The 25,238-nt window shown below is 39.3% G+C and overlaps 1 protein-coding gene across 4 annotated transcripts; it reads left to right on the top strand.

Moving 5' to 3' along the window:
- Window positions 1–777: 777 nt before the first annotated feature.
- Window positions 778–25,150, top strand: LOC133529518 (uncharacterized). Of its 4 annotated transcripts, XM_061867248.1 has the most exons (15): window positions 3,491–3,576; window positions 4,300–4,430; window positions 5,395–5,480; window positions 6,126–6,207; window positions 7,769–7,850; window positions 8,413–8,584; window positions 9,194–9,419; window positions 15,232–15,398; window positions 15,744–15,898; window positions 17,240–17,378; window positions 19,306–19,371; window positions 20,707–20,836; window positions 22,151–22,224; window positions 23,354–23,441; window positions 24,872–25,150. In XM_061867248.1, exons 1-15 carry the CDS (start codon window positions 3,543–3,545, stop codon window positions 24,995–24,997), a joined length of 1,758 nt encoding a protein of 585 aa, XP_061723232.1. In that variant the 5' UTR covers window positions 3,491–3,542; the 3' UTR covers window positions 24,998–25,150. The 4 variants fall into 4 exon arrangements, with proteins under 4 accessions (XP_061723231.1, XP_061723229.1, XP_061723232.1 ...); XM_061867247.1 differs by lacking the exons at window positions 3,491–3,576; window positions 15,232–15,398; window positions 15,744–15,898; ... (4 more) ...; window positions 23,354–23,441; window positions 24,872–25,150 and adding exons at window positions 778–986; window positions 12,618–13,881; XM_061867245.1 differs by lacking the exons at window positions 15,232–15,398; window positions 15,744–15,898; window positions 17,240–17,378; ... (3 more) ...; window positions 23,354–23,441; window positions 24,872–25,150 and adding an exon at window positions 12,618–13,881 and having other exon boundaries at window positions 3,484–3,576.
- The last annotated feature ends 88 nt before the right edge of the window (window positions 25,151–25,238 follow it).

The raw sequence follows: 25,238 nt of genomic DNA, 5'->3' as shown, positions 1-25,238 counted from the left end.
AAATGGAGTTTATTCACTAAGATTAAACTTTACTTTAACCATTGTTTGTAACACGATTTTTAAATACCAATTTTCTAAAGGAGATTATATAAAAATAAATCGTTTTGAACATAATAGTTAAGATTTTTGACATACTTTAACCCTTTTGCACAATCGATATCTCTGCAATTAGTGGTCGCAGCGCTATGAGTGTCGAAACAAACGATGTAGTTTCAGGAAATAAATACTAAACTGGCAAAATTTATAATTTGGACTAACTCGACTTAAACCCTTTTACACTGGAGGCACAGATATTATGGTACGGTCACGTCTGAATATATCGATACGAAAAAAGTGGCAAAAATATAAACGACTTTATTGCCCATTTATTAAGGTAGTGTATACAAATTTTGGGCTCATTTTTTGTACCGATATTTTCAGACGTGACTGTACCATCGAGCTGATCTGATGATGGAGACAGGAGGTAGCACACAGGCACATTAACTCTGTGATATTAACGCAACCTAATTGTGTTTAGGGATTTTATTATTGTCTCGATGAGTATTAGTTGCCTGTGGAAAGAAAGGTACAGTTCAAAAATGAAATTTTTGCCAAAAACTTATTTTATACATAGAGGTGGGAGGGGGTCAAAACTGGCAAGAATCAACTTACGTAATAAATGAATGGTGCCTTGTGGAATGAAATCTTGACGATATGCCTAGTTATGTTTATAAACAAAAGCTTATGTCATATGTTTATAATCAACAATTATTGTTTGAAGATATGAATACTATTATCTTGATCCAAATAACGCCGACAAGATTTAGTTTAGCTTATGAAGTGAGGGCGGAAAGGTTTCACAAACAAGGAATTAATTCCTATTTTGGTGTTTGGTAGAATACCAAGTTTTTGTGAGTCATGAACATTTAACTTCTAAATAATAATTCTACTGTGTAACTCGACTCAAGAGACCTGAACTCGTCTTGGATCCTGCTATGAGAACACAGGTATTTGTAGTTTGTATTTTATCTAGCGTCTTAAAAAGCAAATCACAGGCACCTATCTATTAATCAATGGTTTTAAGAGAGGGCTAACCCAAAATAGGTAAAGCAAATTCTTTATTTACAATACAAGATTTGTCGGCGCGCCTAATAGAGGCCTCGGGCGACCAGAGGGCTGGCCATTATTTCGTACAGCGTGTAAGTATCGCCATACAGCGGGGAAATACGGCCAGCCTTCTAGGCACCTTGCCCATTGACGGCGATTTGGACCAAATTTTTTATCTTTAGTGTAAGTACTTAGTAAGTTTTATTATGTTTGTTTATTTCTTTGTTTTTGGATATTAAAATTTATACTATTAAAGTACCAGTTTACCACATTCAATAGTTTACAATAACAATATTGGATATATACAGATGATTACTATAACTAGCTTATATCTAAAATAGGCCCTTGATGCATTGTACAAGGATGCTGGCGGCATTTCTTGAATTAAAATAATTGTATTTTGTTATATTGAATTTTTGCACCATTCAATCAAGGGTAAAATGTCAGATACATACGGCTCGATTCGAAGAATGAGATGAAATAACGATAAGTTCTGGTTTAGATAAGTTCTCATTTAGAAATCGTTTGTATGTCGGATAATTGACAGAAGCAGCTTGATTCGGGCAACCAATGTCACTTTGACGTTAGAAATATCGTAGATAGATCTTATTAGGATCACAGCGAAATCGAAATAAACGTAAATTTTTACATGTCGTTTAGTTATCGATCTTTTAAAAATATTTCCAAGATCTTAAACGTGTCTTAATCATTCTTCGAATCGGGCCGATAAACATGGAAGGGGAGAGACGCTCAATGGCTGTGCGTTGTAATATGCTTGCCCGCAGATTAGACGAAGACGGTATCATAAGCGTAGCGAATGTTCTGTATCAGTTTGGCATTCACACAGGTGCCAAGATCAAGTTCGAAAAAAGCTGTTCACAAAATCTCCGAGTACACGTTGAATAAGTAGGGTGCCAGGATATAGCCCTGCCTTACGCCTTTCGCTATTTGGACCACTGATTTGGACACCTTCAAAACGTTACTAACTTTGATTTTTGTTTCCAGTTTAAGTTGTCTATAAATTTAATGTTGTTTCCATCTATTTCAATTGATTTTGATATATTAATTAATTTAGTTGTCAAATGCTTTTTCGAAGTCGATGAAGGACATGTGAACATCTACTTGAACATCTAGACATGCTATTAGAAGTATTAGAACAAATTAAATTAATTTCAAATAATATTTTAATGTGTTTTTATTTCAATTAGGTTTCTATCTTAGGGATGGCTACGGGGCGCCGTAAGCCTTCATTCAGCAAGAAATGCATATACTTGGGAAAATTCGACATGTGACCCCGGTGGCCGAGTGGCTCAGGCACCTGCCGCGATAGCAGAGGACGCTGGTTCGATTCCAGCCTAGGGCACTGGAGGCATGGCTCACTTTGTCCTAGTATATGACATTTATTTCAGTTTATAATCTAGACATTTATACCAAATCTTGGACTGCTAAGCATCAGTCCGGCTCTAAACACAAATTGTGTGTCACTTGTATTTTCTTCTATTTTCTTGTAGATTCTTGTTTGTATGATTTTTAGAAATACCTTCAGTAAATTACTCATAACACTGCCAGCGCATTGCCAATTTAGGTAATGGTGTGAATATTGACAAGTTAATGTACCGACTGGGTGTGTTGACGACCGGTTTGGCCTAGTGGTAGTGGGTAGTGACCCTGCCTATGAAGCTGATGGTCCCGGGTTTAAATCCTGGTAAGGGCATTTATTTGTGTGATGAGCATGGATATTTGTTCCTAAGTCATGGGTGTTTTCTATGTATTTAAGTATTTATAAATATTTATATATTATATATATCGTTGCCTAAGTACCCTCAACACAAGCCTTATTGAGCTTACTATGGGACTTAGTCAATTTGTGTAATAATGTCCTATAATATTTATTTATTTATTATTTATTTAATGTCCGAGAGAAACCGGATTTTTTGTCGAAACCGAACCCGAAGGTCACAATAGTAGTCATCATAATTATATGCTCTTTGGGTCGCAATGAAACCGCGCAAAGCATATCAAATCAAAGGAGCCTTAGTCTTAGTACAGTCAAGCGCAAAAATATGGGTGCACACAAATTGCTCAAAAACATGTCTATATGTCGAGACGGGACATATTTTTGAGTAAGTTGCGTGTACCCATACTATTACACTTGACTGTACCTACAAGTCTTATATGTTTTCACTTCTTGTTATAATATTCTGTGGTATTTTATGGTAAACCTCTACCTCTATAGGTACACTTGACATATGACGTCACCTAATGTCTAGAAGACATGTAAACAAACCCAAATCTACCAATATATTTGTATTATTCCTACATTTTTTACCCAATGTTACCTTTATTTTATAATTTTCTATTTAGACTTAGGCTTTATTTTCATAGCAATGTATTTTAGTATTTTGATTTATATAATAAATTCGTTAGATAGCAGTGACTCCTTTTGTGCCGAAATTATGGATAAATCCTTTAGAACCCTGGATATGTTGGGTAAGAACTACTTAAATTATTACTACAAATTAAAATTTGGGTCCCATTATTGAGCGATGGTGGATTATCAGTTGATACAAACAAATGGAGGGAGGGTGAAGAATTTAGCAACCAGTCTACGAAGCACGCTACATACATGGGGCTTCTAGTTTAAGCACAGAATAAGTACATAGACACCAGATTATGAAGCGTTTACAAGGAGCCTAGGTCAACAATACGACTGTGTCAACTCTTCCCCATTTTAGTCGTCTCAACCAAAATACGACCAGAAAATGTTACCAGAATTTTTGAGTGTCGACTGTCGTCACAAAAGTGTCGAAAAATGTAGTAATTACGACTAAAAATGGTTCTATGGGTGATTACTCTCCCCTGTCCTACGCACGTTCAATCAAGTTGCTATCCGGATTGATGTGTTCCATTGTTCTGAGAATGAATTTTTTAAGTCACTTTATTTTTAATATCTTATAGTTCTTAGAATGAATTAAATTAATGTACTTAGGTTAATATTTGCTACACTATCGCATTGGGAAACTGTCATGATAGCTGTAACGTTATTGTAAATAAAAATAAATAAAATACTATTTTTTATCTTCACATTAGGGCCTCTTTACACATTAATTAGTGTTTATTGCGAGTTCAGACATTTATCGTTGAACTGATTAAACGGAAGTATCAAATGTGAAACCCACTTACCCGTATTGACCTTACTAAATTATATTACAGAAATGTATCTCCTAATATTGTTCGTGTGCGGCCTGACTCTGGCTACAGAGGACGAGCAACAATACTGCGGGGGGCGCTACTCGCACCTGTGTATGGGGAAAGGGCAGCATGTGGCCTGCCAGTTTCCAGTGGTAAGATAACATCAGATATTATACAGACATCTCCTCTTCTTCCTCGCGTTGTCCCGGCATTTTGCCACGGCTCATGGGAGCCTGGGGTCCGCTTGACAACTAATCCCAAGATTTGGCGTAGGCACTAGTTTTTACGAAAGCGACTGCCATCTGACCTTCCAACCCAGAGGGGTAAACTAGGCCTTGTTGGGATTAGTCCGGTTTCCTCACGATGTTTTCCTTCACCGAAAAGCGACTGGTAAATCTTCTTCTTCTTCTTCTTCCTCGCGTTGTCCCGGCATTTTGCCACGGCTCATGGGAGCCTGGGGTCCGCTTGACAACTAATCCCAAGATGTGACGTAGGCACTAGTTTTTTACGAAAGCGACTGCCATCTGACCTTCCAACCCAGAGGATAAACTAGGCCTTGTTGGGATTAGTCCGGTTTCCTCACGATGTTTTCCTTCACCGAAAAGCGACTGGTAAATATCAAATGATATTTCGTACGTAAGTTCCGAAAAACTCATTGGTACGAGCCAGGGTTTGAACCCGCGACCTCCGGATTGCAAGTCGCACGCTCTTACCGCTAGGCCACCAGCGCTTTTTTTATATTATACAGACATGTATCTACTAATATTGTTGGTGTGCGGTCTGACTCTGGCTTCAGAGGACGAGCGGCAATATTGCGGGGGGCGCTACTCACATCTGTGTCTGGGGAAAGGGCAGCATGTGGCCTGCCAGTTTCCAGTGGTAAGATAACATCAGATATTATACAGATATGTATCTACTAACATTGTTTGTGTACGGCCTGACTCTGGCAGCTGGCTTCAGAGGACGAGCGGCAATACTGCGGCGGGCGCTACTAACATCTGTGTCTGAGGAAAGGGCAGCATGTGGCCTGCCAGTTTCTAGTGGTAAGATAATATCAGATATTATACAGAAATGTGTTAACTAATATTAATTTAACTACGCTATTATTTATTACAGGCAGGTTCGGGACCGAACTGTCAAAACTACTCAAGGATTCGTTTTACCGCTGAACTTCGAAATGTTATCACTAATTTCATAAACAAGTGAGTTTAGTTATAAGTATTAGTAGGTATGCCATTAATCCACATTTTTGTAAAATACAAACTATTGACACTGTAACCCAAGATAACTTTACCAAAGTAACGGTAAAGATTAGGGAAATCCACCAAATTTTATCCAAATCTGACATAAAAAAAACTACCGTCCACAAAATATAAATCGGCCCATATGTGGATGGATGGGATTAGACTGTGTTTGACATCAAATATTTAATTTAATTTTGTGGTGAAAGGCCAGGTCAAGAGCACCCTAAACCGGCGATCGTGTATGAGGAATGTTATGAAAGTGAAGTAAGCGAAAGAGTTATTTCAGGATCGTCGTAGCAAGTGGAAATCCGTGGTCTGTGCCTCCGGGAAATAGGCATGATTATATGTATGTAATTTTGTCATTGCATGTTTTGTATTAAGTATGAATTAAGGTTATGATTGACATTGCATTACAACATTCCTTCCAAAGAAGTGCATACAAAATGTTCTGTTTGTGCACTTGTAAAGGTAGTCTTCGTGATTCCATGGAAAATTGATACAATAGTAATTACTGGCAATGTAACCCATTTCACAAACAATACATATTATGATTATGATGCCCGCTAGTTCGTGTTACTCCAAATAGGCGAATCATTCTTTCAGAAGGCGGCAGAGGATAGCGGCGGGCCATGAGAGAGTTCGAGGAGGCAAACACATACCGACTCCGCAGGTCATGATGTTTGTTGTGAGTATCTACGTGCGGCCATTACGCTTTCGGTGTAGTTCGGCCTTGCTGAGGCAGCTGTAGGTATACTTACAACGAATTGTGTCAAAATATTTGACAACCAGTCTGGCCTAGTGGGTAGTGACCCTGCCTATGAAGCCGATGGATGAAATCTCGGTATTTGTTTGTGTAATGAGCACAGATATTTATTCCTGAGTCTTGGGTGTTTTTTATGTATTTATGTATTTGTATATTATATATATCGTTGTCTGAGTGCCCACAAAACAAGCTTTCTTGAGCTTACTGTGGGACTTAGTCAATCTGTGTATTAATGTCCTATAATATTTATTTATTATTGATAAAGTTAATATCCAGAGAGGGAAATGAGGACTATTGTATTTGTAAGAAAAGGCGGTTTCACGCGGCTCTTCTACTTTCGTCTTAATAACCGTGTACTATCTACCTACTTTATATACTAAGAGTAGGGCCAAGCTAACTTTACATGGCATTTGCAATGAAAAAGTGTGGCCATGTCAAGTTTCTGAGAAATTATGAAGTTCATAATGACAGCACCTTACTTTGTTCCATTCAAGTAGCTGTAAAGTTAGATTAGACGGACTCTATTCAGTTTTCAGCACTAAAATAGTAGATTGATTAGATGAAAGGCACCTATTTCTGTCGAAATCATAGTACAAAGTGTGGGGAAGTAGGTTATCTTCATACAAACGCACCGCGCGCGGCTTGTATGTGTTCGCCATAGTATCTATGCGTCGCCGCACGCACACTCAAACAAACTCTCGATCCGTTTCTCAGTGCGCCAGGCGGGGCTTTTGTGTGAGTGTGCGTGCGGCGACGTAAAGATACTATGGCGCACACATACAAGCCGCGCGCCGTGCGTTTGTATGAAGATATTGAAGAAAACCTACTTCCCCATTCTTGCTGAAATGGTGTCAATGGTAAACACTCTACTTTTAATTTCGAATACGAGGAAAGAAAAATGTGCATTTAAAAAAACACGGCTAAGTATAAACTTCAGTAGTAGGTATTTCTTGAGGGTATTTTCAAGGAACAATTTAGGTGAAATTATTATTGTTTATGGAATCAGGAGTTGATCAGAAGGGGAATTGTAGGTACAACAAATCGTATAAGTGTTTCTCGTAAAAAAAGTAAAAAACCTAGAAAAGTACTACGTACAGTGCTCTAAAACAGTATTATTTTCTGCACACTTTTTAGAACAACAAAGACCCACTTGCAGAGCATGCGAAATGAAAAATTATTATTAAAAGAATCTTGAAAATAAGTGGTTTTAATCGGTACCCAACAGTTACAAAGATACCACCCAGTAATTGCTCCGACCATTTAATTGTATGTGGTACCTATCAAACAGTTGGTACTACCCATGTAGAGTCAGTTCGGAAAGAGAAGAGTCGTGGAATGTATTGGGCCCCATACTTTTCCGCAGACTCTATGAGTTAAAGTGTGACATTCGAAGCGCAATCTACTTTATCAGTTATATTAAGTTTTCACCTATAATTTCACAAGTATACCTACGTTACGTATTAATAGAATAAATTTATTTTAGGAATGGGATGTCGAGTTAGCGAGACTCGCTCAGAGATTGGCAGACCAATGCTACTTTGTGCACGATGAATGCAGAGCGACAGGTAACTATCCGTGACCGCGGCTGGCAAAACATCCCGCTGTGTCGCTTGCCATAAGGACGCCTTGACAGGTTATTCGTATAAAGATACAAGCAAATCTTGTCCTTATGACAAGCCACAAAGTGGGACGTTTTGCCGGCCACGGTCGCATTTAAGCAATCTTATACACTGTGTCAGTGAATTACAGGAATTACCTGCCTATTAACCCTTTGAACGCTTTATGTCATAAACACAAACATCACTCACACGCTAAGCTCCCGGGCGCAAAGGAGCTAATGTAAACCTTACTTGAAAGTGTGAAAGTTACTTTGACAGCGTCCGCCATGACACCTATAGTTGTCCTTGGCGCTGTGGGCACGACTGGTAACGACGACTTTACGTGTTCTTGGCGGTCAAAAGGTTTAGAGTCACAAACAAAGCCGCCGGCATGGAATATAAGTTACTTTTTCTTTTTAAAAGGACTTTCTGAAATAACATGAAATTCGATTGTATGAGAGCGGCTTTTTCGGCGCAACGAGTTCGTTTGACTCTTAAATCATTTAATGACCGTTTCTGCTGTTACTAGTTCGCTACCCCTACGCCGGCCAATCTGTAGGCGAAGTGCGATGGCGACATCTCAGCGACAACTACGAACTGAGCGCTCAGCGCGCCATACGACGGGTGTTCGACGCCTGGTGGGGTGAACGGCGGCGGGTAGAACCGCATCAACTAGTGAAGCCTTTCAGAATTAGCGACAAGTAAGTGATAACTAGACAGCTACGAACTGGGCGAAGTGCGGTGGAGACATCTGAGCGACAATTACGAACTGAGCGCTCAGTACGCCATTCGACGCCTGGTGGGGCGAGCAGCGGTAGGTAGAACAGCACCAGCTGGTGCAGCTCTTCAGAATTAGCGACAATTACAAGTTAGTGACAACACCTTCAGATAGTTACTAGCTACGAACTAGAAGTTCGTTGGTGACATCTCAGCGACAACTACGAACTGAGCACTCAGCGTGCCATACGACGGGTGTTCGATGCCTAGTGGGGTGAATGGCGGTGGCTAGAACCACATCAACTCGTGAAGCCTTTCACAATTAGCGACAAGTACGTGACAACTCCTTCATACAGTTACTAGACAGTTACAAACTGGGCAAAGTGCGGTGGCGTCATCTCAGCGACAGCTACGAACTGAGCGCTCAGCCTGGTGGGGCACGCGAGAGGTAGCATGTAGAACCACACCAGGTGGTGCAACCTTTCAGAATTCCACAAGTAAGAGACAACACCATCAGATGTCTACTAGCTACGAACTAGAAGTGCATGTGGCTACATCTCGGCGACAACTATATTTTTTTATTTTTTTTCCAGAGGCCTAGCCTGGGGCCACTTCAGCCAACTCGCCGTGTGGACTCTCCGCGCGGTCGGCTGCGGCGCTGTCCGCCACGGCGAGGACTACCCTCGTCTGCTGCTCGTCTGTGACTTCTCCCATACGAACATGCTTGGAGAGAAGACGATTATTCCGGGAGAACCCGGGCCGTGCCCGGAGCATACGAGAAGGAAAGCGAGGTCTAACTTCCCGCTGCTGTGTGCTTCGGTTAGTACCACTGTGTATTTATCATTGTGTAGTTATTAATACTTATGGTCATCATGATTATAATCAATAAAACGCCAAGCACCTGGGTCATTCTACTTTTTCATGATCAATTAATCTAAACGCCCGAAAAAAACTATGATATATTGAATTCTTGTATAAAAATTGTATCTAAACCAAGTAATAGGAATCTGTTGACCAGAATTCATTTATTTATATTGATTAATGTAAAAAGATGGTAACGCATTGGTAAATGCCTTATTTTCATACAAATCGTGAGACAATCGAGGACCACTGTGTTACTGTGATTAAGAATATTTACAGTAGTTGTTTATTGATCAAAGCTGTCGGGATTGATAGCCTAATTAAGCCTCTCTCTCTCCATATCAAAACAGAAAATGAAAGTAATGGGCAAGTAATCTATAATATGCATTTTATGAAAGTGTCAAAAAAGTAGAATGGCTGATCTACTGCCAGGTCTTATAGGCGCTGTTTTGAGGGACATTTTAGTATTTCTGAACCTTTATTTCATAAAAAAAGGATATAAGTAAAATAAGTTTTGAATATGGTCAAATTACAGATAATATAATAGGATCCGCTATTTTGTTTATTAGGTAGGTACCTATTTGTCGTACAGGCGTGAAAGGCGAATTTAGAAAGGATTTAGAATTGTGTAAAACATTAATTCGAATTTCACTTTTATAATCATAAATACATCAGTATTTTGGAAGTAAAATTTACCTTAAATCCGAATTTTCTGCTGGGTTGCACCAGCTGTGGTTACGGAAGACAGACTGACGTGCCAGCAAAATGTCAAAGGAGATATACAACAAAGGAGGTCTACCCCAACTACCCTACCCTAACTAAATTGAAACTACCTACTGTTTATTGTTTGTTTAATGTTTATTGTCTACGGCATGACACACAAGTCACACAACACTAACAATATCCGCGCACTGCTCCGAAGATAGATCCCCTGGTTTCAATATTTGAATCACTGGTCACCAAGTTGACGATAATGTACTCTGTGCTGAAATTTTAGGGTGTTTTTTATTTATTTTTTATTTCTTTCGCCTCTCTCACGATCTGAGGATACCTAATAGTGACGCTCTGTGGAGAGGACTTTGGGTTTATGTAGCTCAAGCCAGTGATTCGTTCCAGTTGTCAGCAAGTGCTCAGCTATTTCGGATTTGTGTACCTACTTATCGATTTTTAACAGCCGCTATGTGTTCTTTCACCCTTTAATTAACGCTACGCTTGGTCTGACCAATATACCATATTATTATTTTATACTATATGTATACTTAGTATAATTACTATTATTAGTATGATTTAGACGTTTCAATTTTACGAGATTTCTTCTGAAGTATGTGTTATACAAATCAATAATTGTTACATTCACATGGTAGCAAAAACCCAACGTAGGTGCACCACGCGCTTTGAAACGTCTGTTAGACGGTCGCCGACAATACTCAGACGGCGCGACCTTGGTCTGTGGGTCGTGAAGGCCTTCTGAGTTTCATGGCAAGACGGTTGGCCAACCACAGTGTGTTCAGAACTCGCGGACGGGCATCACGGATAGCAAGCGCGCAAAATGGCCCCTAGTCTATCGAAATTTCGAAAAGTTGACGTGGCATTGGTACTTATAAATGAAATTGACACAAGAAAAAAAAAGAAAAGGGTACGGATAAACGCTGGCTTTAAAAAACGGCATTTGCCGAGTCATTTAAACCTAAAGAATTTGCTGGACTACACTGACATAACTTTCTCAGAATGGAGAAAGTATTTGATGAGTTATTCGAAATGATGCGATCTCTGATAACTAAACAAGATACAAATAATGAGACCTGCTGTATTTGCTGAAGAACGGCTAATCGCTACACTTAGATATTTAACCACAGGAAGGGATCACAAAGACCTTAGATCCAGTGCAATAGTTCCACATCAACTGCTGTCAGAAATTATTCCAGAAACTTGTAGGGCAATCTACAAGCTATTAAGAGAACCAATTAGGGTAAGTTACAAATTATTTATTATTGTATATGTATTTATAATACCTAGTAATTTATTTTTAAACACCGATAATTTTTTAAATACTTCATTTGCTGGATCCGCGTATACGACCATATCGTCGAGGATATTTCCCATCTATATATTTCCCCTTTATTATCCTAATCCATGTCAGAAGAATCGGATGTTGATCTTGGGGTTCAGGCACATGTAGAGTAGGCGGTTGTGTGTAAGGAGGATGTGATACTTGGCTATGAATGGGAGAATATGTGACAGGTGAAAGTAACATGTGCGTAGCCAGATACAGGCAGGGGGGCGAAGGGGCAGCTGCCCCCCTGGAGCTCCAATTTTACATACAAATATTTGCCTCTCTGCGGCGTCTGCTCCCCCCCTCCGGCGATTTCAACTTGCTCCCCCCCTCTAGTTCACTGGCTGGCTCTTCATGTTCTTATTAAATAAGTCCTTGACTTCTTCCTTTAGAAATTGTGCAAACACAAGGTGCTAAGGTCTTATCTACGTTTTCTAGATTGAGGTTCATGGATCGCTGGAATATTCTAAATCGCCAAAAGCATTTCCCCACTCTTCTTGCTCGGCTTAATCTGTAGTTAAATATGTTGAGTTCCTTTGAAATATATCTTTGGGGACCTTCAACCTTTCTTCTTTTTTTGCTTCATGACATGCGTATCAAAGGCAAAAGCACTGACAGCCAAAAGTAAATAGGGCACCGAAATATCAGTTCCTCTGCAAAATATTTCCTACCTCGTGAGTTTTTCATAAAACAATATGTTTTATAATTCCTCCATCAGATATGCTTCCGTTTGATCCAGTGCGTAAATACATAAACTCGTGATTAGAATTAGTTACAGCAAATAAGACAACTCTGAAAGTGCTTTTGTAGTTATAATATACAGATCCACCTCCAGGTGATTTTAGTATCAAAATATGTTTCCCGTTCATACAACCAACACAATTATGGAATTGCCACAGATTTTCAAATAACTGTGCAGTCGATTTCCTTTCTTTTGCGTAGAAGGCAGCTGTAAAATAAAATTTAATATGTTTTACTCGTATTTGTGTAATGCAAAGTGCAAGGAAGGGAATAGTAGGTCATTCGGTAGGACTTTATCAATCTACAGTATTCAAACTACTCGGTTGGCGGTTGGTTAATCTTACTTTTTTATTTTGTTTCAGGAACCATCCCAAACCGAAACTAATGGAAAAAGAAAACAACAGAATGGTCGTAATGCCGTGGAGAAACAACAACAGAAGTTGCTAACTACAGCGGTGACCTTATTAAGAGAAAATAAAAAGGAAATGAACTCATTTCGAATGTACGTAGGGGAAACATTAGAACGAATCTCACCTGATCAGCGAGAAATAGCCGAGAAGCTTATTTCTGAGGTGCTTTTTCTTGCCAGAAGAAATAAATTAACCTCCGAATCAAAAATAGATGCTTATCCTCGTCATGCTCATCACAGCCATGTTCATCAATACAATCCCTCTCACTATGTCATACAATCTCCTTTCTCGGCCAAAGTTACCCAGTTACCTCACTCGTCATTCAATGTTTCTTTCAATCCATTACCTCAGCCCGAGACGCACCATCGTATATTAGTGTATGCTCCACAAACTACTCAACGAGTTTCTTCACCTACAGTATATTCACCTACTCACGTCCGGACTCAACCTCCGCCTTCCTCGCCATCTTTTCATCCCACGCCTGTCACCTATTCACCTCACCACATCCAGTCACATCCGACGCCTAGTCAAACGCAAATTCCTAATCCCTCGCCACCCTTTCATCTTTCCCAAAACATGCCTATTACCTATTCACCTCACTACATCCAGTTACTTCCGACTCCTGGTCAAACGCAAATTCCTAATCCCTGGCCATCCTTTTATCTCTCCCAAAACACGCTTATTACCAATTCACCTCATCACATCTTGTCATCTCCAACTCCGACTCAAACGCAAATTCCTATTTCGTCGCCATCCTTTCATCTCTCCCAAAACACGCCTGTTACCTATTCACCTCTTCACATCGAGTCACCTCCTTCTCCGACTCAAACTCCTAATCCCTCGCCATCCTTTCATCCTTCACAAAACACAGCGACAACTACGTCGTCTATCAGCTATACACTTCGTGTCCAGTCGCCGCCGAACCCGACCCAAATGCAAACCCCCGCATCACTTTCACCTGTCATATATTCTCCCATTCATAGCCAAGTTTCACATCCTTACACACAACCGCCTACCCTACATGTGCCTGAACCCCAAGATGACTCATCAACTCCCGACCCTTCTGACATGGATGATAATGATGATATCAACGACGATATGGACAAATACTCGGATCCGTCAAATGAAGTATTAAAAAAATTATCGGGTGTTAAAAAATAAATAAGTAGGCATTTATTGATATGATCATTTACAATAATAAATCATTTGCAACTTACTCAAATTGTTTTTCTTAATTCCTTGTAGATTGCCCGACAAGTTTCTGTAATAATTTCCGACAACTTTTGGCGTGAAACTATTTTACTATATATAAGGTCTCTGTAATCTCTTCCTGTGGCTAAATATCTAAGTGTAGCGATAACTTGTTCCTCGGCAGATACAGCAGGTCTTATTATTTGTATCTTGTTTAGTTATCAGAGGACGCACTATTTCTAATAATTCATCAAATACTTTCCTGTCCAATCCGAGCAAGTTATAAATGCAATCGTACTTCAGCTAATTCATTAGGTTGAATTACTCCGCAAATGCCGTTTTTTAAGCTAGAGTTTAATCCATACCCTTCTTTTATTCCTTTCTTATGTCAATTGCACTGTTACCAATGCCACGCCAACTTTTTGAAAAATCGATAGGCTAGGGCCAATTTTGCGCGCGTGCAATCGGTGTTGTCCGTCGGTTCTGAACACACTGTGGTCGGTCAACCGTCTAGCCAGAAAACTCAGACGGCCTTCACGATGACCCACAGACCAAGGTCGCGCCGTCTGAGTCTTGTCGGCGACCCAACCATCTAGATGCTTTATGTAAATAAAAAAAATATATTAAAAATAATAAAAATATAAATAGATGTAGGTACCTATCAGACTTTACACCCCCTAATCGTAATGATTCCTTCTAATTATAAACCTGCCTATTAGTGTTTTCTAAAGATGTTACATCTCAAAATTGAATGTATATCTATCAACTATAAATATAACTTCTGTTATAGTGTTGTACTCGATTTATTCTTACGATAATTTTAACTTGATTTTTACCTAGGTATTACTTGCTGTTGAATCTACCTAATTATATGTTTTTCTTGTCGCTGTAAATATTTTTTGACTTTTGAAGGAGCCTTTAAAGACCTTATCTTTATGATTCGGGGGCCCTTACAATCTTTTGGGTTATTGCCGCCTCAAGATCTACCCCGTGTCTACTCAAGATCTTGTTCGACTACAGACTACTGTCTTCTATTCTCCATATTTGTGGCAGATGGAGTTGGGAGCCTGCTCCAAAGACCTTTATTCTCTGTCAAGCGAGGATAATATGTGTCTTTTGAGGCTTATAATTTTCTACTAATATTTTTTGAACTATGAAGCTGTTTGCTACCATTAGGTCAATACAACAGATGAACAGATATTAGTTATATAATATTGATGTTGTCTGTTTTCGTTCAGTGGCGCCCTCAATGGTTACTCTTTCTTGTTAGGACGCGGAAACAGATATGCATGTGCAAGTTGCGGAAAATTTCCAAAAAGTTCGAAAAGGAAGTTTTCATAAAAAAATGCAAAATCACATTTATATTGGTCCCAAGGTAAAAGAACAAATCAAGAACTCGCGAGTGGTCGAGGAAGAGTTGCTGGACGAGACGGATTATGACGACGAGGAAAGCAACTCCGAGGTGTTGGCCATGCAGGAGGGCTTGAAGAAGCTCGGCGTGGTTGTTACTAGGAAGCCGAAACGGTACAGGGACGATGAATGGTTCGTTTTTATACGTTTTTATAAACATTTTACTCCTCAAACTATGTCCGTGCCAAATATTGTCCAAATCGCCCCCCCCCCCCCCCCAAAAGTGCTCTTTATGTTTAAAATTCATTTATTTACGGTATATATGTTCGTCTCTGGGTCACAGAGTTATGTGAAGTAGTTTCGGAGTAAATAGACCGTGATAGGCTTCTGCCTCACGGTAGAAAGATGCACGAGTGATCCCATAAGGGTTTTCTTTTTTCCTTTTGAGATACTGAACCCTAAAAACTCATTTTAACGACAATGTGGTCATTAATTTCTAAGAAACACATTAAGGTTATTTTTTATGTTTCCGTAAAGGGGAAACAATAGATTGAAACCAACCGAAGAGACGGACATCGAAGAGACCGCCACAGCGAAGAAATGGACCACAGGAGCATATCTAGATGAACACGACATCATCGGAGATGATACTGATGATGATGCAGATTACATTACTAAAGTAGTAACAAAAGGTAAATATACTAAATAGGAATGTATTATTTCTACTCCAGGGTGCTTAACCTTAAATAAGTTTTTGGCAAAAATTTCATTTTTGGTACAAGATTTTACCGCTGACTGTACTTTTTTCCACAGGCAACTAATACTCATCGAGACAATTCTAAAAACCCCAAACACAATTAGGTTGCGTTGTTTTATCACAGAGTTCCTATGGCTACCTCCTGTCTCCATCATCAGATCAGCTTGATGGTACCATAATATTGCATTGTCACCCGACCTACATATCTATGCAAAGGCCATACCAGGATAAGATAAGTGAATCTGCCCCCAGCGAGTTTTGGCTTGTATTTCTTTTTTTTTGATGATGAGGCTTTATATATGTAGCAAGTATGCAAAATATCAGCCCCCCCAAATGGTATAGATTTTAGTAAAAAAAAAAAGATCGTTCTTCAATATTTTTTTCATAGCGAGCCGATTTTGACGTGTGTTTTTACGAAAGCGACTGCCATCTGACCTTCCAACCCTGAGGGTAAACTAGGCCTTATCGAGATAAGTCCGGTTTCCCCACGATGTTTTTCATCACCGAAATGCCAATGGTAAATATCAAATGATATTTCGTACATACGTTCCGAAAAACTCATTGGTACGAGCCGGGGTTTGAACCCACGACCTTCGGATTGAAAATCGCACGCTCTTACCGCTAGGCCACCAGCGCTCCACTGCAATGTGGCCAACATGAACATTTCATGAAATTATTGCTATAGTATTATATAATTTATCCATTTTAAGCTCTACCTACTGAACAAAACGGGTCATTTTATGGAAGTATCAATAAAAAGAGACCTACAGTCTGTAGAGACTGGTATTCTGTAGAGCCACCGAAAGTCCCGGGTATGTCCTTAAACTACGTCCAAAAGAGAGGTAAGTATGGGCCCTGTGAATGTCATTCCAGATCTAGAAAAGAGCCCAACTGGGGAAGTAAGGTGGAGGCTTACAGAAAACCGCAGCGAAATTACACTCGACCCTACTCATAGTGTTGTTTTCCTGTCGGTGAGTAAGGTTCCCAGAGATCAACGAGGGTGCGGAGTCGTCGTAGGGTCGGGAACGCGCATATAACACCTCTGGATTTGCAGGCGTCCATAGGCTGCGGTGACTGCTGACCATCAGGCGGGCCGTATGCTTGTTTGCCACCGTCGTGGTATTAAAAAACATTATACATTAAAATAAAATAATTACAGCACAAAAAAACAGATGAAATAATCAAAATGTACACACCTAAAGCAATCAATTTACTATAACAATATTAAATAATAACAATAAAATAAACTAACCTTTAACTAATGTAAAATTTTCAGCAACAACAGCCCCATACAAGAAGCTGAGAATTAAATATAAACCTATTACCACAACTACCCCAGCAACTAATGGACGAAAGGATATTTCAGACGAGGAAGAAGACAGAAGTCTTGCGGAGAAGAGTGAAAGAGTTAACCGGTAAGTATGTAATATCTCTGGTGTTGCAGACGTCCATAGGCTACGGCGACTGCTTACCATCAGGCGGGCCGTATGCTTGTTTGCCACCGACGTGGTATAGAAAAAAGTAAAAAAAAAACCGGCCAAGTACGAGTCGGACTCGCGCACGAAGGGTTCCGTACCATTATCTATAAAAAAAAGGCAAAAGAAAAAACATGTTTCTTGTATGGGAGCCCCCTTAAATATTCATTTTATTCTGTTTTTTAGTATTTGTTGTTATAGCGGCAACAGAAATACATCATCTGTGAAATTTTCATCTGTCTAACATAGTTTGTGAGATACTGCCTGGTGACAGACGGACAGCGGAGCCTTAGTAATAGGGTCCCGTTTTAACCTTTGGGTACGGAACCCTTAAAAACAGGAGGACCTAAAGTATGGACGCTTAGCATGAGGAAGATTCGTACATTAAATAAATAAATATTATTATTTATTTAATCGAATGGCATAACAAAAAATCACAAGTAAATCGAAAATATATCAGGTATGTCACAAGTTTGTATCCAAGGTTTTCAGCCATTGGGCTACGTCAGGAGTAAGTGAGAACAGGTCATCGGGGCTTCCAGGATAGGCTCTGAGGGGGCACTCCTGTACCACGTGTTGGACTGTTTGAGATTCAGCGCTACAATCGCATCTGGGCGAGTCGATCCATCCACAAAGATGTTTAAAATGTGCGGTACGGCCGAACCCTGTCCGCAATCTGTTAAGCTTGCACCATTCATGTCGCGGGAGGCTGAACCCCTTCACTTTCACGCCGGGTGAGATTAGGCTACTAAGAGATCGGGCTGTCTTTGACTGCCAGTCAGAAGTCCATTTTTCTTTAAGACTGAGTCCGGATTCTATTAGGGCCTTAGCCAGCTTACAAGGTGGGTGACGTGATTTGAGTCGATGGTGATAACTGGGGTTAAGGAACTCTTGGCGCCCGGGGAGGTCCACTATTATATTATAATAAATATTATATGACATTATTACACAAATTGACTAAGTCCCACAGTAAGCTCAATAAGGCTTGTGTTGTGGGTACTTAGACAACGATACATATAATACATAAATATGTATAAATACATATATAAAACACCCATAACTCAGGAACAAATATCAGTGCTCATCACACGAATAAATGCCCTTACCAGGATTTGAACCCGGGACCATCAGCTTCATATGCAGGGTCACAAGGCCAGACCCCCGATATTGTCCCGTCATTTTTTCTCTCTATCGCACGCGTATAATTATTGTTCCCCGCACGGTTGCACAATGTTTTCTTTGACAATCCACCTCTATTTAAAATTATTTTCATTGAGAAAATATAAAAATACTTACGTGTTTTTAGTCACTCGCCCGACATGTTACTGTTCACTTACTGTTACTGAAACATGTCGCGCGAGTGACTAAAACACGTGAGTGGAATGCGTAGAATTAGTTTAGTGTTAGTATGTCTCGCGACAGTAAAAAATTAATATCTTATGAGAAAATTATGCATACCGTTGGTATTATACTTATGTCGTCAGGTGACAAGCAAAAATCACTAAGTACCACCACAAGATAGCCATAATGAAGCGTATTACTACTAATACTAAAATATGGTTTATTTTTGTTTAATAAATTTTTAGTAATTTGTGAGTTTTGCTTGTCACTTTACGATATATTGGTTAGATTTTGACAGAAATTTGACATTCATGATGACTTTTTTGCAATGGACGTCGGCTGCCGATGGGCTATGGGGGGAGGGGGCCATTCCAAGGGCCGATAGCCAAGGGGAGGGGCATACATTTAGTTAGAAATTTTGTTTTCTAGGGGGGCAGTTGCCCCCACCCTGACCTTTACAACCAATCACCACCACAGTCGTATACTACAGTTTTATTTGTTTGATTTTCTTCGTTTTCTTCGACAGATTGTCCGGATTTCGGATTTACGACGACCGCGAGAGAGTACCAGTGGATATAGAAGTCGAAAGCGGGTACAAGTGCCTTTATTAAATTTAAATTTAGATTTTTGTCTTCATGCCTTTTTTCGAGGAAAAACTGCGCTAAGTCTTAAGATTTTTTAAAAAGATGATGAAATAAAAAAAATATCCGAGTTCATGAAATACCTATACTTAAAACAAAGGGGAATTAATTAAATTTGTAATACTAATTTGCCGTTTAAAATACTGATCTGCAAAAAATGGTCATTAAATCATTTGGACAGCATACAAACTGCAATAAATAAAATGGCTGGCAATAAATAAAAATCGAGCTACAACTCTTGTTCAGCTAATAATTCACAAACGGTCAACATTGTAAACAATATCGATCTGCTTCTGTTTTTATTTATCTGCTTTATAAAGAGTTGAGCTGCAAAATAATTATTTGGTCAGCAAGATTTAAAAAATTGAGTGGTAGAAAAAACATCTAAGCAGTTTAATTAAGACGTATGCATATTAAAGGAATGGTAATGTGATGTAATAAGGTGGCTAGCGTTTGATTTGAAAACTCGGCAGAGTTGCAGGCGGAGCAAAATCAGCCCACTTGACACGATACCACGTCACCAAAATCTCAAGGTTATAAAATGTCAAGGTCATCTAAAACCGACTCAGAACACCCCACTATCCACGTGGTGTTGTCTGTCCTACCCCTAGAGAGCAATTACGAAAACGGACGCGCCGAGCGTAGTAACCTACTTCGTCACGAGGGCGGAAGGGCTGCTCTTCCGCAGCGTCGGATCTACCCAGATCCAACAGCTTTTACCCTGCCGTAGTATCGTCCCGGCCCCGTCACCCTGTATCATACCGGCCATATTGTAAATTTTTACCCTTGAATACACCCTCTCCAACAAAGAGCTAGTTGCGCACATTTTGTGAATGAACAGTAAGTTTATTGAAGAACAATATGAAAGGGAAGTAGTCAAAATTTGCCAACCAAATCAATTTAGAGCAGCTCAGTATGAAATTAATTTGCCAACTGGTTTCGAAATACTTTCTAATCAAAAGTTGCTAATCAATTATACATTTTGGCTGACCAAATATATATTTGTGTTCATCAAAATAGGAATATTATTGATAGAAAAAAAATATGTACAAAAAAAACAGGTTTCATCCATTTCACTGGACTTTCCAGCCATAATAAAAACTTAAACATCCAAATATTCTGAGCTCAAATTAAACTTAAAAATAAAATTTTCTTACTAAAAAAAGGGGTACGGGTTTTTTAAACCTAACATACAATTTACAATGTGTTCACATTATTTTGAAGAAAGAGATCTAGGTATAAATAGGCATAAAAACATGTTTAATTTTATATAATGTATATTACAGAGACGAACAAGACAACGATGTTCAAGAAACGGTAATTTTGGCACAGACCAGCTCCCCAGGTGGCAAGCTTCGGAGCCCGAAACGGGAACGACTGAATAATCGAATTACCTCAACTACTACAAGTACGAAGGTAAATATGGTGATACTGCAAGCGTATGATGTTAATGCCAACGGTTTGTTAAGGAATGACAAAGAGATCGATACCAGAGCAGGGGAAGGAAACTAGAGCGCGAACTTGAGCTTTCTCGGCTTCGTTCGGCTCGTCAGTGTTCTGAGCAATTATCAGAGTTGGCACAACTTGACGTCCCTTTGCGTGCACAACCACAGATAAGATAATTATATGAATTTTGACAAAAGGGATAGTTTACATTAGAAAGGGACAACATGATTCGGCCCTGAATCGCTGTCGCACTTCGGCTTTGTAGGAAGCTTCCTTTCTGTACGGTAGTACTTAACTAAGTATTATTTATTCTATGACCAAAGTATCAATTAAAAGATTGCAAATATAATACCTACGATGTATTACTGTGAACGTCAAAATTACCATGGTTGAAAGTATTGTTGTACGTCTAGGTTGAGTGCGAAATTGCGATGCGTGTACCAGATGACGCACTACTTTTTAGATCAAAGTACAGATGCAATGTTACACGGAGATGTTGTTTTGGTTCAGATCAAAGTGTACATGCATCACTGCAGAAAATGCACATCTTTGTACAGGTACTTAGGTACTTGAAACCCGGCTTGAATCCCCGTTTTATTAACTTTACTAGTACATTTCGATACAAGTATGAAAAATAGGAAATTCGAAACGAGTGGCGATAAATTAAAACACGACCGTAGGGAGTGTTTTAAATCGACACGAGTTGCGAATTAACTATTCGCACATGTATCGTACAACGTTTTACAGTACCTACATACCTATGGCCCTTTAAATGTTCGACACAGTAACGTCGCACGTCCGCACTAGTGCGGAAAAATAGCACCATATGTACTGTAAAACAAGTTTATGTAGGTACAGTCAGTATCAATAGTAGCGAATGAAACAACGCGCCAAAAGTATCTGTAGATAAATCGAATTGACGTTCTTAGTATATCTTTTACAGTTTTAATTGTTCCACAAATACGAGTAGAACCAACACTTTTGCTAAGCTGTTACAGAATGGTAGATACCTACTTTTGAAAGAGTTGTTTGATCCGCTACTTTTGATGCTGACTGTACGTAATCGTATTAGGTATTACAGAGGGTTTACCACGAAAATAGACATTTCGTTAATATCTGCTTCTCTATCGCTCGAATATGTACGAGTGATAGAGGCAGATAATGAAATTTTGATTTTCGTGGTAAGTCCTCTGTTTACGTAGACAAAGAGTACGTAGATAAATGGGCGGCCAGATAAAAATACTGTATTTTCATTATTATTAAATAGTAAGAAATTTTTTTTAGCTTGTTCAAAACGTCGATATTTTGCAATACAATCCTAGACAACGATGGAAACCCGAGAGGGATCGCCCTACAAGGTATGTTGACTTTGTTACGATGGAACGTACGTTCGATGTACATAGATTACTTATGTACAGGGGTCGGACAAAAAGTGCGCATGACGTCAAACCACTTATAGGATGATTTCAAATACATAGTATTTTTGATTTTCATAAACAATTATCACTTATCATTTATCAACCTCTTTATTAAACGATATCGCCACTTGAAATGAGTAAGTACGTTTTTGACTGACACATTGTCAATCAGATGAACAATAAATTGACTTCGTTACTGTTTAGCTATTGTATCTTCACGATTATATTTAGCTAAAATTTATATTTACTAATGTATAAGAAAACGCTCTAAAATGTCATGTCATCTTTACTCGAATATTGTGGCAATTTTCCGTTTTTGGAGGTACGTGACAAACACGTATACTGCTAATCTTACCTACTGTTCCCACTTTTTACTATTAAACCTATTTATCTGAGGATCCCACAGACTTGTTCTAACTAATTTCAAATAATTATACCTTATGGTAACAAGTTTCGTTAAATTTATTTTATTCACTACATCACCCTACCACCTGTATTATTAATTCCATGGATTTATTTAAGTACGTTTATTTTGTTACTTCATTAATACTACTTTGTTACTACATGTCACACGGAAGTTTAAATACAAACTCAAACATCATCCTGTGTGCAAGATTACGTCATTTTTACGTCATCCGCACTTTTTGTCCGACCCCTGCTTATGTATAAGAACATTTTTTGTTATGGGCCACCGTTTAAGAGTTATTTACGAAAAACTATAAAAAGGAACCTTTAAACTCCCTTACCCGTTACTGTGTTGTTTAAAACACCATTTCCTATAATATAACTATACCAAAATTCGGTTATATACGAACTATTTTTTCTATTTTTCGTTTGTTTTAATGGCCTACACTGTGGAACGGCGCTAAACTTATGGTGGGAAGAGAATTTTCTATTTTTGACGATAACTTTTTATGGTGTTGATAAGGAATCATTCAATTTGGGACGGATAGTCCTAAACAGATTTCCAAGATCTTTGTAAAATTTTATACAATTTGTTTGGACAATAAAAAGTTATACAAACACACTGTTAATTACGAATTATAATTAAATTGAGAGTTTTTCCTAGACCCGGAGCGGCGGCATTACTGCGACCCGCGCAACATGGCGCAAACGTTGCTGCAGGTGAGAGGCAGGAACCAGCTATACCCCCTAGGGTAAGTACACAGGTACAGGACGTACCCCCTAAAAACATTCGGTTTAAAGAAAAACATTCCGTACATTAGTAGACCTGGAGCGGCAGCATTGCTCCGACCCGCACAACATTCGCCCTCTGCGGGTGAGAGACAGGAACCAGCTTATACTCCCTAGAGTAAGTAGGTAAGTACACACTACACAGGTACAGGACATACCCCCAAATATCCTACATCATTAGTAGAGCGGCAGCATTGCTCCGACCCGCACAAAATTCGCCATCTGCGGGTGAGAGGCAGGAACCAGCTATAGCCCCTAGAGTAGTACACACTACACAGGTACAGGACATACCCCTAAATATTCTACATCATTAGTAGAGCGGCAGCATTGCTCCGATCCGCACAACATTCGCCTCCTGCAGGTGAGAGGCAAAAACCAGCTATAATTAGGTATGGTATGTATAAGTATGCAGGTACAGCTGGAACATGCCTAAGCGTAAGGCCTGTGTGGACGCTCGAAGCGGAGCGTTCGGCGGGGCGTGCAGCGTGGCGACGGGCTCACAAGTGATGTGAGCAGCGTGCACTAAGGCCGCTCCTATACGTTTTCATGCATGCCCCGACCCGCTGCACGCCCAATTTGAGCGTCCACTCAGGCCTTACACTAAGAAATATTCTGCATAGCGGATGCAGTAGCAGATATGTTTTTTTCGTTCGCTGATAAAACCACACGTCAGAATCCCCAAATCGTAAATTTAACAATTGTAAATATACCTCAATAGTTTGCTTTCGAAAGTATGTGCTACACTTTTGTGGTTTTATTAGTAAAGACATAACATAATTACTTGTTTTGAAAAGCTATTTGATAATGTAACCCAACTATATGGTAGGGGAGCCCAGGAGGGGATTTTTAGCGGAACGATTAAAGCTTGTACCAAATGGGCTATATTTTATTTTTGTCAGGTTTTGACAAAAATTGGTAAGTTTGAAAAACTCCTTATTCTGGTCGAAATAAGCACGTAATCCAAATTTGGGAGAAACATTTTTTTTAAATTCTAATTGAGTAACGGAAAATTCCATATGTTTTCCGTAACTCAGTGGATGATTTTGTAGGAACTTGCGCTTGCGTAGGATGTTGCACAGAATGAGAAAATCTATCTAATATATCCACCAAATTTATCAAAGAAAATGAAAAAAAAAAGACAACAAAATAAATAAAAAACCGGACAAGTGCGAATTAGACTCGCCCATCGAGGGTTCCGTACTTTTTAGTATTTGTTGTTATAGCGGCAACAGAAATCATCTGTGGAAATTTCAACTGTCTTACTATCACGGTCCATGAGACATAGCCTGGTGACAGACAGACGGACGGACAGCGGTCCCGTTTTACCCTTTGGGTACGGAACCCTAAAAAGGCCCAAATATGAAATGATTGGTAAAACGTATTATTATTATAGATATCATTCAAAATGGACGACGATGACGTGGAGCAGCTCCACGCCGACACAGGATTCCAACCTTCGTGGAAGACGAACGACTCAAAGGCGCTGCGCAAAGAGAACTGGGCCACGTCTTCTGACTAACACTTTAAGCACCACAGACGTCAACTGGCGCGTGGCTGCAACCCAATATCAACCTTCGTACATTGCAATAAGGTTCATGATGACGCGCCGTATATGGCGATGCCGATAGGCGTGGCGGTGAAAGGTTCAATAAAACTGTTTATTTTGACTTAATTTTTGGTGTTTCTTTGGCGATCTAGTCGTATTTAGATTAGTTATTTATTTTACAAGGGGGAAAAGTTGTTGTTTAACCTTTTGAACG

The sequence above is a fragment of the Cydia pomonella genome, chromosome 21 (assembly GCF_033807575.1).
Source record: "Cydia pomonella isolate Wapato2018A chromosome 21, ilCydPomo1, whole genome shotgun sequence".
NCBI lineage: Eukaryota > Metazoa > Arthropoda > Insecta > Lepidoptera > Tortricidae > Cydia > Cydia pomonella.
The sequence above is the reverse complement of the archived record's forward strand: the minus strand, read 5'-3'. Positions and strand labels throughout refer to the sequence as shown.

Coding starts and splice junctions, on each gene's coding strand:
- LOC133529518 (XM_061867245.1), top strand. CDS start 3,543: ATGGATAAATCCTTTAGAACCCTGGATATGTTGG. Junction 7,851..8,412: donor CGATGAATGCAGAGCGACAG/GTAACTATCCGT, acceptor TGCTGTTACTAG/TTCGCTACCCCTACGCCGGC. Junction 9,420..12,617: donor TCCCGCTGCTGTGTGCTTCG/GTTAGTACCACT, acceptor ATTTTGTTTCAG/GAACCATCCCAAACCGAAAC.